This window comes from Gossypium raimondii, chromosome 12, assembly GCF_025698545.1.
Source record: "Gossypium raimondii isolate GPD5lz chromosome 12, ASM2569854v1, whole genome shotgun sequence".
Classification (NCBI taxonomy): Eukaryota; Viridiplantae; Streptophyta; class Magnoliopsida; order Malvales; family Malvaceae; genus Gossypium; species Gossypium raimondii.
The window spans coordinates 50,481,134-50,493,741 of NC_068576.1; the positions used below are offsets into that span (position 1 = coordinate 50,481,134).

At 30.4% G+C, this 12,608-nt stretch overlaps 2 protein-coding genes across 2 annotated transcripts in view; one reads left to right on the forward strand and one right to left on the reverse strand.

Moving 5' to 3' along the window:
* The window catches only part of LOC105762249 (putative pectinesterase 63), a 62,611-nt gene that overhangs the window by 20,738 nt on the left and 29,265 nt on the right, over positions 1-12,608 (forward strand).
* On the reverse strand, positions 7,355-8,805 carry LOC105762520 (pectinesterase PPME1). The gene is made up of 4 exons (XM_012580282.2): positions 8,311-8,805; positions 8,008-8,214; positions 7,679-7,920; positions 7,355-7,567 (listed from the first exon to the last, which is right to left on the reverse strand). The coding sequence occupies exons 1-4, from the start codon at positions 8,803-8,805 to the stop codon at positions 7,402-7,404; spliced, it is 1,110 nt and encodes a 369-aa protein (XP_012435736.1). The 3' UTR covers positions 7,355-7,401.

Below are 12,608 nucleotides of genomic sequence, written 5' to 3' on the forward strand. Positions count from 1 at the left end.
TTATTCTTTAAAATTTCCCCTATTTCATTGCTCAACAGTTCTGACCTCTCTTCACTAAAAATTAATTATCTCACTATACAGAATTCAGATGGTAGTTACGTTTATTTCACTTGAAAATAGACTCATTAAGGGTTCTAAACATTTAAAGTTTAGCCCGTAATTATTTTTTTACAATTTTTAAAAATTTTCCAAAGTTAGAATAGGGGATTCCAAATTCAATATGACCCTGTCTCACTAAACTTAAAATATCTCAAAATATATAACTCTTTTGCTTACTCTGTTTGTTTTATGTATAAATAGACTCATTAACCTTTCATTTCATATCTTATTCATTCTCTAATTTGATTTCCACCATTTTTTGTTATTTTTCAAATTCATGCAACTGTTTTTGTCCAAAACTATTTTGCTGCTAATTCTACTTTTCATAATTTCACTTTTTCACTTTCGATCACTATTCAATTCAATTCCACACATATATTCATCATTCAATTACACTTAGTCGTTACATAATTTCATATATTTTCACTTAGTCAATTTCCCGTTGAACACTCGAAATATACACAGATACGTAGAGAATTAGCACATAAGTGCCACACTAATATGTAGCCGAAGCTACCACTGATAAGTAACTGTAGCTACCACTGAAATGTAGCCGAAGCTACCACTAATGTGTAGCCGTAGCTACCACTGATCAATAACACTGGAAATGTCCACTGGCCAGCTCACACAAGCTGTCAGGTGTCAGCAACACATGCTAGATCACCCACCACCCGGGACTCACTGTAACACTGTAACACTGGTCTCTAGTGACATGTCACTTGTATCCACTTCTATTTTTAAGTTCAACCGGGAATTTACACTTAACATTTTATTTTAAACACTTTATCACTTGAATAATTCATGAACAATTTTCCTTCCACATTCAATAATAATTGACATATCAAATATAATTCACAATTTATAAAAATATATTGCTATTATTTACACACAACTTACTTTGGTGCAACAATATAAAAATTTAGTAATTTAGTCTTTAATCTTTTCTTTTCTTCGATCAAGGTCGATTCCACTTCTTTCTTGATATATAAGAACACATTTGACTTATTTAATACTCATATTTATCAAAATAGTCCTTGACTCAAACTTTGGCAAAATTATAATTTTACCCCTAAACTTTTGCATATTTACACTTTTTCTCCAAAGCTCGTAAATTAAACTTCATCCCGTATTCTTATGTATTATGACATGCTAAACATTTTTCCCTTCTATGGCAACATCAAATTCCCACTCTAACACTTACTTATGAACATTAGGTATTTTTACCGATTATGTCGTTTGAGTCGTTTTCACTTAAAATCACTTAGCAAAAGTTGTTTAACATAATTTCAAGCTTCATATTCTACCATAAAACATCAAAATAAACACATTTAACTTATGGGAATTTTTCTAAATATAAACCCTAGGTTAAATTATTGCTAGAATAAGCTAAATCAAGTTACTGGGACTCTAAAATCGTAATGAACATTAAAAACGGGGCTTGGAATCACTTACTATGGAGCTTGGAAGCTTGAAAACCCTAACTATGGCTTCCCCCTTGCTATTTTCGTTCATCATGGAGAAGATAAACACATTTTGCCACCTTTTTCCCTTTTTAATTCTTTTTATTACTAAATTACCAAATTGCCCCTAACTTAAAAATTTCCTATTTCACTTATCTCATGTCTATTTTTGTCCATAACTTAACCAATGGTCTAATTACCATATAAAGTCCTCCAATTTAAAGTTTCATAATAATTGGACACTTCTAACATGTAGAACTCAACTTTTGCACTTTTTACAATTTCTTCCTTTTGACTAAATTGAGTGCCCAAACGTCAAAATTTTCGAACAAATTTTTCACAAAATTATTTCGTGAAATCTTAGACCATAAAAATATAATAAAAACAAATTTTGTCCTCGTTGAATTTGTGGTCCCGAAACCACTATTCCGGCTAGACCCAAAATCGGGTTGTTACAGGTTATCATTACTAGTATCATTCTTTGATTCCCTAGACATTTCAGCTATAAGATAGATAAATTTCATAATCACCATTCAAATATCGACTCAAACTTGAATAAACTTGGCATGTACCTTTAGAATCAAATCCAAGATTGATTTAGTTCGAGAATCGACTAAACCTATAGCTTTGATACCACTAAGTGTAACACCCTATTACTCAATTCGGTCGTCGGGTTTGAGCTATAAAGTGCCACATTTGTTTTCGGAGCAGCTACGATCAATAAAACTTAGTTTGACACCATTATATATTCAAATACAAATAAATCATGTGCTTTAAACAATACATAATCATTTTTGGGTCTTATATGAGGTTACGAAAGCTCTTTTGTTAACCTTAGATAGAAATAGAACCAAATTGTAAGGATTTTAAAGTTTTGAATTGACGCCGTAACATCAGGGGTTCCTAGTTACAATGCAAAGCACTGATTGGTGCTCGTCGTGACCTAGAGCAATGGTGTCGCCACCTAGATTTTGCTCTATTTCTTGTTGCAACGTCAGAGGTTCATCATTGTGATGTGACACACTATTTTCACGAGAATCAACCTGGTACAACTTTAGATTAGCTAAAAACATCATTAAACACCTTCCAAACTACCATGTCAAACACTTACCAAAGAATACAAGACAAGTTATACAAAATTGGCATTTTCAAGTACCATCAATTTACCAACTTCAAATATTAACAAATCAATTTAGTTTATGCCATTTCATATATCCAAAACCAACCTACACAACTATAAGATTGCATAACTTTTAACTCTAAGGTTCGGAATAAATTTTAGAAACATATATAAACATGTTTTCTAACATTTATTTACAATCACAATTTGACAACTTAATCATTGAAACATTAAACCAAAATACTACCAGGTACATGCCAAAGAAACTAAAATGAACCACTTTATGAAAACATTGTTGGGACGAAATCGATAGTCTAGATGTTGGATTCAAGTTTCGGGCCTTCGAGAATCACCTAAACCTGCGCACAGAAAAACAAACCGTACAATAAACAATAGGGCTTAATAGTAAATTTGTAATTCAGAGCATATATCATAAACATTAGCAAAACATTTCAATACTATACATGTATATCTATATGCAAATAACATCCTACTAAGTTACATTCTTGGTTACATTACTTAACATCATCAGTCTTTGTACATGAATATGTATATTACCAAATGTTATATCATCCCAATTCGATTTCAACATTGAGCATTCAAAATAATAATTTTCCCATATCATATACAATCTATGATACATAATTCACTCTCTAATTTCATATTATTCACTAGCTTCAGGAGTCTACTTACTCATTCAAATATGTTTTGGCTCGCAGGACTTGATTTCATTTTATTTGTATACTCAGCTGTGTGATTTTGACATTTTGTTCACATTTAATTACAGATCATTGAAATAGTACCATTTAATACATATTCGCATCATTCACTAAGTTACATTTACAACCCCTATTAGCCTAACTCAGACTTGGGCAAATACTCGAATCGTCCAACCAACGCACCATAAAAAAATTCCAGTGCATCTTGGTGTGCAAAACACAAACTTGGCACATGAAGTGCATACTGGTGCATAAGCGCATATTTGGCACATGAAGTGCATACTGGCACATAAGCTCATAATATTGTACTCAATCCAGTCCTATGGCACGTCAACTATATCCAACTCGCCCCGATTAGTTAATAGGGTATCAAATTCCAATTCCAATTCAAATTCCAATTTAGTACACTTATCATGTCGAAACCATTTTTATTTTGAAAAACGAGGTTAACTTTTAAAACGAAAATGGAGTCGCCACCAATCTTTTTTCGAGGTGTGATTGGGTTACCTTGAGATTAATCATTTTAATAAAACATTTTGATTAGCGCCCTCGTAACGCCCAAAAATTGGTACCTAATTGATTATTTAACGTCCTAATGTCAAAAATTTGAAAAGATTTTAAAATACGATCCTCTTTAAAAACCTGAATAAATCGAATTTGATGTTAAGACCTCATTGTCCCGAAGTAATAAGATGTCACATCCAGAAAGTTAGGATATGACATTTTAACCCTCGAAACTAAGCTTGTCTCATGCATTAAAGTTTAAAAAGGATATTCGGTTATTTGGATAAAAAAATCGAAACCAAGTAAGTTAGGGCACGATTTTCTCAAAGCTCCAAAGTACCGAATATTGCCTTATTTTTAAAAGTTTTCTTTTTTAAATTGGGGAAAATTGACGCAATATTAAAACGATGCGTAAAAAATTTGATAAAAAAACAACAATATGAAAATACAAATAAACAATTTATAAAACACATAATGACAATTATTTAAATACTAGCATCAATAATCAAAGGCCAATGAATTTAAAACAAAGAGTATAAAATAAAATAAAATAAAATAAAGATATAAGGCAAAATAAAATGTAAACAAATTTAAAAATAATGAATTTGAAATCAACAATATACAAATCAATAAATAAATTATATATAAAAAGTAGGTAATATATGTATAAGTTTGGAATAAATAATATAAAAATGAAAATAGGTAATATTTAAAGTAATAATATATAAACGAGTTTAAAAATAATATTGTGTAATAAGGAATTTAGAACAAGTTATACACAAAACATCTTAAAAATAAATGGTATATAAAATAGATAATATAAATTTTTTTGCAATTGATAATATATGGAAAAAAATTTAAAGTAAATAATCAAACAATTTAAAATGGATGATTTATAACACCGCTTTTAAAAATAAACAACATGTGTGACATAATATTAAAACAAATAAAGTATATAATTAATGGAAGAAAATAAAGAATGATAAGAATGGTTAAATGAATGAACCATATGTAAATAAAAAAGTTGATGGATAAATAAACGAATAAAAGTAAAAGAATAATTAATGATTAAACAATTAAATGGATAAAAAAAAGGTTAAAAAAATGCTTAAGTCATCCTAACTCTCACAATATGAAGATTCAACGAAATTCCTCCACCAAAATCCAACTCAAATGAAAGCAACTTAAAAAGAAACGAAGATGAGCGAAGAACAAAATAAGAACAAGCCACAGAAAATAAGAACGCAAGAGAGGGAGAAATTTGAGTGAATGCTCTTAAGAATTATTATTGCTCCAGACTCAAGTGTTTTTACAATGAAGGGAGAGGCCTCTATTTATAGTTGAGCCTCCCCAAATCCAACGGTATAGATCAATTACATCAACGGCTAAGATTAAAGGGTATCTACAAATTAAATCTCTAAGATTACAAAATCATATCTTCTAAGATTGCATATCATATCTAACATTGCATATCCTTGGAAGATTATGTTTCCATATGCGTCAAGCTTGTAGATGGACCTTCAACCTTTTCAAGTAATGGGTCATTCCGATCGGGCCAAATGATATAATTTTGGACTGGACTTGGACTTTGTTTTATTATTTTGGGTTTATTATTATTTTTTGTGAGCCTGGGCTAAATTGGCCTATTACATATCAAACTTGCAATAATATACACTATAAAAATTCAATTCATTAACATAACATATGTATTTCATATCATCCAATACATACTCTCACTCAATTCCATAGCATAATTCATATTTCAAGCGATTCGTGTTATTTTTTTTATTTTGTTCAATTTAGTCCTCTACTTCGAGAATTCACATTGAAGCTCGATCCTATAACTTATATCATTACTATATACTTACCTTGGTGCTCCCGTATACGTGTAACATGAAAATGCAAGCAATTTATATTACTTTAAATTATAAATTTACAAACCATAATTTTCGGCTACTCGTCGATCACTTTCGTTCTTCCTTTCCATCTTGACGATTCGGTGTTGTCGTTAGTTACGAATAATCACAAACACCTCCCATCATCAAGTTCCAATCAAAACAGAATCAAATACTAATTTTTTTTACAAATTTTGTGAATTATTCAATTTAGTCCCTAAAATCTAGACAAACATAACTTTGAATTTAAAGCCTCGGATTAGAATTTGATTACACCAAAACTCATTAGGGACCATCTATTTTCTATCCTTACCAAAAATTCATGAAAATTTTGTATTTTATTCAATTTGGTCCCTAATTTATGAATCTAACAATTAATATTTGCAATTTAGTTCTTTTCATATACTAAGCTTAATTTCTAACAATTTAACACCAAAGTCATTCAATTCTCAACCATGAAAACTTTCTAAAACTTTAACGATTTTACAAATTGGCATCTGGGCTGGCTAAATCAAGCTCGCATGACCTCAAATCTATAAAAAAATTGGAAGAAAATGACTTGAATTACATACCTAATTGCTTGGAAAAATTTTGAGAAATTATAAAGTTTTTCTTGGCTATGGGGGACAAAAAAGGAAAAAAGTGATGTTCATTTTTTTTTCCACTAACTTTTTATATATATACTTAGATTAAAGTTTAATTAGGTTTTAGTTAATTTAAAGTTTATTTACAAAAACTAATTACCATCCATCATGCCATCCACTAGCATATATATAAAAGCAATTTACTTTTTATTTTGGTCCTAAGTCCCCAAGTCTTAATCTAAATAAAAATCTGTAGCGATTAAACTTTTACAATTTAATCCCTGAGCCATTATTTCTTACAATTTTGGTTAAATTACTTAACCAAATCTCAATTCATCAATATAATAACTCTGTAAATATCACTATTAAATATTTTTAGACTTGATTAATGAAAACGAGGTGTTGAAACTGCCTTTTTTGACACTACTAGAAATTAGGTCGTTACAGACGGTCAACCACCATTGATATGCCTCTTCTTTAAGAAGATATACTGCACATGTAACACACTTGTGCGGTGAACATTCCAACTGTTGCTTGAATATTATTAGCATTGTATTTAGAGTAGATAGAAATTTGGATTTGAATTAATTATATAAATAATAAATTTGGATATTCCATTCCACTTTATTTTTATAAATAATGGAATCAAATATCAAAATATACACTCATTATCCACTTATTTGCTAAAATATAAAAGTTCGTAAAATTAAGTTGACTTATTGAACCAGCGTACTTGGGTATATAATGGAGATTATTACCTAATTTTAACTTGATACGATTGATTTTGTTTTAAAAAAAGTTGACAAATATCAACATCCTTACTATTAATAGAAATAATAATGAATTCTGCTTCTTATTGAAAACTTCCTATTTGTTAAAAATACAAGCCTTTGGAAGGAAAAATAAAATGAAATAGAAGGCTAGTTATTTCCACCCGGCGAAGAGGTAGATGAGGGTCTACTTGAATTTCTAATATTGCGAAGATATGCTACTTGCGTGATTAAGTTGACAATGAATGAATTAATTAGGTACTGTTGGAGAAGGAAGCAACCATTTGGTAGCTTCAACATAGTCAAGAACCAAGAATGGTTGAGCTTCTGCATCCGGTAGTTGTTTGACGAATGGCTCCCGTGTCTTGGGATTGGCGCCTTGCCCCGTGCATTTATATTCTCCATAGTAAACAGTTCTGCGTGTCAAGCCATTCTCACCTTATATATCTTAATAACTTTATTAATAAGTTGGGAAAGATTAGTTTACTTGTAGGCATGTCATGTTGTAAGGTTGAGTATTATCTTACTTGGCTCGTTCAGGTTGGAGATTATGAGACCAACCAGCAGGATTGACAACGTTGCCCATTTCAGTATATGCATAAACAACCCTTGGGCTGCTCTTCCAGGCCCTGCCCAAAAATGCATTCTTCGCTGTTCCAGAAATGCTACCATGCACAAACGAATAACCCGTGTCCTCTGATGAACTTTCTCTCGCTTGTGCTGTAATTACTGTAAGTCCCGGATCTCCTTCCACAAATATTTTTGTGTTCTGCATCCCACTTTCCCGGTCAAATATATATAATTATATATGGGGTATAATACATCATATTTCAGTACATGTTGAGAATATTAATACCAGATACAAAGATTTCCCGCTTCCAAAAATGAAATCAACAGTACCACGAATATGGCAATCTTTAAAGAAATGGTTGCCCTTGTCATCGCACAAAGTGTCTTGGAAGCCGATGATTTTACAGTTATAGAAAGCTGACCTATCACCAGAGACTCTCAAAGCAACCGCTTGGGCTCCTACCATTTTCCCGTCTGGCTTAGGAGCAGTGTTCTATGTACATAATATGCCACCATAAAAACAAAAACCCTTTAATAATCAAATCAATAAAAGATGGATCATGAATTTCTAAACTCTACATTAACTTACCACTATATTGAGATTAGCACCCACAAAGTAACTACACTCAGTAATAAGAGTGGCACTATCTACGGTTCCATACTGCTTGGCGGTTCCATCAAATGTCAAATTTGGCATGCTTTTAGGATCTCCTAAAAATGTAATAAAAGGCTTATTTCTTTCAATTCTGATTTTCTCTTTGTAAGATCCGGGTCCGATGGATATAATCACACGTTTGGTGTTCCCTGATGGAACGCTCTCGATGGCTTTGGTTATGGTATCGAATTCTCCACCCCCACCTTGCATCACCTTTATAATTCTAGGTTCTGTCTCGGCCTCAACCAATTCAGGGTCTAAGGTGTTACCCCTTTCTTTCACGGGCTTGATAATGCCATTAAACCAAGCATTTACTTGAGATTTATCCGCTGGTATTGGTTGGGACACACCAACCGGAGCAAAGAGGAGAATACTTACACACATTGCTGCAACATAAACTTCACTGCTCTCGATTCTTTTTCCTTCCATTTACTTTTTTTTTCCTTTTTTATTTTTAAAATAAGAGTAATATGTTTGTTTTCTTTGTTTATTGAATATTGATGTGTTTGCATTCTAGTGACTCCAATTTATAAGATAAATTTATGAAGAAAAAAAAAACTAAAAAACTGGGCATTGGAGGATTCCTTGCATTTCCATTCATTTGCGCAGTTTTTGGTGCAAGTTTTGCTACAGTTCAGACCGAGCATTTCGCGGTTGATCGTTATTAAGTAGTATGTCGAAACCCCTTTTTGAAAACAAAAAAACAGTGTTGATTTATTAAAAATAAAAATTGGAGTCACCACTGATATTTTATTGAGGTGAGACCGGATCGCCTTGAAAACAATTTTGGGCTACGAATTTTAGTAAGAAAACGGGTTCGGGAGTCAATTACGCACGAGGAAGGGTTAGCACCCTCGCAACGCCCAAAATTGGTATCTATTTGATTATTAATGTCTTATAGTCGAATGTCGAAAATTGGAAAAGATTAAAAACGATCTCCTTTTATTAATAACATATTTTAAAATAATACTTGGATAAATTTGAATGAATGTAAAAAGGCCTTTTCATCCCGAGACGACAAAATGTCGTATCCCGTAAGTTAGGATGCAACATTTGAATTCACGAGCATAAGATAACCTTTAAAATCTTTATTGAAACTTTTTATATTTGAAAACTAAAAGATATTTAGCCGTTTTAGTTCGACGAGAAAGATCGAAACCCAGTAAGTTAGGGCACGATTTCTCATCGTTCCAAAAACGACATATTGCAAACTTCATTTTCTCCTTTTTTACGAATTTGGATTAAAGCGAAAGTTTAATGCAATATTAACAATGATGTAAATTTAATTTATTCGAAATGAAAAGAAATGAAATGATCAATTTTTGGCAAATAAGTTGGAAATTTCTACTATAATGCAATGCTCGGAAGTGAAAAGCAATTTTACAAACCTGGAACAATATACATGGGCAAAATACTAAACAAATATGCACATACAAACCCCAAACACACATAATAATTATCGAACTCGAAATAATATATAAAGCAAACTTAATTCCAAAGAAAAAGTACATAAATAAAACAACATGAAGTAAGTAATAGGCTAAAAAAACTAGTATGCGAATCAATTTAAGATAAAATGAATACATGAAATGAATTGAAATAAATTATTTAATAAATTGTTTAAAACAACTAATAAAACGCAATATACAAAAATATTTAAGCAAACGAAGTTTAAAGAAAAATTAGAATATACATTATATAGAAAAAATAATAAAAAATAATTAAAAATAAGTAATATGTATAATTCAAAATAAATAGTATGCATATGGATGGAGTTTAAAACAATACATGGATTAAAACAAATAGTATATATGAATGTAGAATTTAATACAAATAATATCTACAATTTGAAATGAATTGGGTAATTTACAATAAATAGTATAAAAATATTCAAATAACAATACATATAAAATTTAAAAATTTTGATGATAATTCTAGAATAATCATACGTGATAAATTCAAAATATTAATATATAATAAATTTAAAAATATTAATAATAAATTTGAAATAAATATACATGATAAATTTAAATAATGTTAATGATGAGTTTAAAATAATAACATATTAAAAATTAAAATAATATTGATAATAAATTTAAAAATATATTAAGCTTGAACATAAAATAATGCTAGATGTAAAATTAAATATATTTAAAGAACAGAATAATGAATATTAAAATAAATAAATAAATAAATAACATATTAAATAGGTAAGGATTAAATTAAATTAAAAACAGAATTGAAGGAAAAAATGAAAATAAGATAAAAAAGGGCCACATGTAATGCGCGAATAACTTGGGGGACCAAGTAGGAAATAATTCCCGTCCCTTCAAAATGCAGCGTTTCAACCTGGGCCGAAATGAAACAAAAACAAAATGCAAGGAAAAATTAAAAAAAATTTAAAAAACTGATTTGAACGCGCCACAAAAGAGGGAGGAACAAACGCGTAAATTGACCCTTGAGACAAAACGCGCGGATCAAGCTGCATCCGGGTCGGGTCAGTCGGGTATGGCCTTATACGACGCCGTTTTGGGGACACTGAAGCAGGCCCTAAACGACGTCGTTTTTATTACTTTATAAAATCCCAAACCTAATTAGAAAATAAAACAAAATAAAACCTAATTAGAAATTTTTTACCACTTTTAAAGAAAATAAAACGAAAAACAATGCCTTAGGCTATCTTCTCCCCGCTGTTCACAGCCGAAACAATAGCCCCTTCAACTCTGATTTTAACAGAGCAGACAAGGGCCGACGGCAGACTAGCAGAGGTAAATCTTCCCTCTTCCTTCTTTTCGTTTTGTATCTTAATAAAAAGATGATAATGCAAAGAGATAAAAAAATTGACAGAATCTGAAAAATCACCTTGAAATAACAGAGCTATTCGATTTGTTATTTATTTATTTATTTCGTGTTCCGTTCACTTGTTACAGATTTTAATTGGCTTTTATAGTCAAAACGAAACTGAAAAATAGATATAAAAAAAGGAAAATAGTTCTTTGCTTCCATTTTGCTATTAGTCCCTTTCTTTTTGCTGCTTGTTTCCTTGTTTGTTGAGTTGCAGGTACATGGCCAGCCTGGAGATGCACGCGCGGGGAAGAGGCGCGCCTGGGCTACTGCTGCGGCGCGATGGCTGGAGCTTGCTAGGGTTTCAGATTTTGTTTCAGTTTTGGGCCAGGATTGTACTGGGTCTCTGTTTAGTGGGGTTTGGGTATGTAATTTTGGGATTTTAAATTGGGTCAATGTAATGGACATTTGGATTTTTATTTTATTTATTGTTTTTATTCATTTTTGGTGTTTACTGGGCCGGGCAATAATTGAGTATTACAGAGTATACATTGGATAAATTTGTTGCCAAATACACGACATTCGGACTTGGGACAACTATGATCATTGAATAATAATCTTAAATGCAAAACCTGAACCGTGTGAATTTAATTTAAGGATTGAAAATGTTTTACGTTGTTGCCTTCATTTGTTGCCCGTTAATACTTATTTGTTTATTTTAAATTTCTTTTGAAATTACTTATTTGTTAGGTTTATATAAATGAAGAACAGTTTAGTACTAAATGGAACTTACCATTCATTCATGAAAGGTGACAAAATTTTATTGATTCATTTTAGGAAACACAAAATGAACATAAAATATCTATTAAGTACAAGATTCTAAATAAAATATCAATTATTTTAAACAAGTTGTGATTATATACAAGATAGGGAATAAATGTTAAAGTATATTATAGGCACAAATTTAAACTAATCTAGTATTTATATTACTTAAAAAGAATCAAATAGTAATTAACAAAGTTAATATTTTTAAAAATTTTACGGTTTTGTAAATGAAATAAATTATTTGTAAATTACAAATGAAAAAAAGTTAAAATATATAAAATATAAAGTACATTTAATATAAATACAATAAACAAATATCTATAACAATATATAAAAATAATATAGGTAGCATCATTGAAACTTGCAATAGGAAGTTCCGATAATTTAACTTAAGGTTAGTTTTAGTTTTAATTAATTAATTAATTAATTTTGATTTAAACCAATTTAGAATTTGCACTTCTAATTTGTGACTCAAATAGATTAGTAATTATTTCCAAGTAATTAATTTAGTAATACTTTTCTCCAATATAACAATCCCTTGGGTACTATCCTCATAATACTTTCCAAGTGTTTTGTTTTAAACTAACTATATTACATTTCGACTTGTTCATTTGCAGATACCA

What these genes read in the sequence shown, in the direction of transcription:
- LOC105762520 (XM_012580282.2), bottom strand. Translation starts at nt 8,805, where the DNA reads ATGGAAGGAAAAAGAATCGAGAGCAGTGAAGTTTATGTTGCAGCAATG. An exon ending in GCGGGAAATCTTTGTATCTG is followed by an intron (nt 7,921 to 8,007) that starts GTATTAATATTC and finishes AGTGGGATGCAG; the next exon opens with AACACAAAAATATTTGTGGA. An exon ending in CTCCAACCTGAACGAGCCAA is followed by an intron (nt 7,568 to 7,678) that starts GTAAGATAATAC and finishes CTTGACACGCAG; the next exon opens with AACTGTTTACTATGGAGAAT.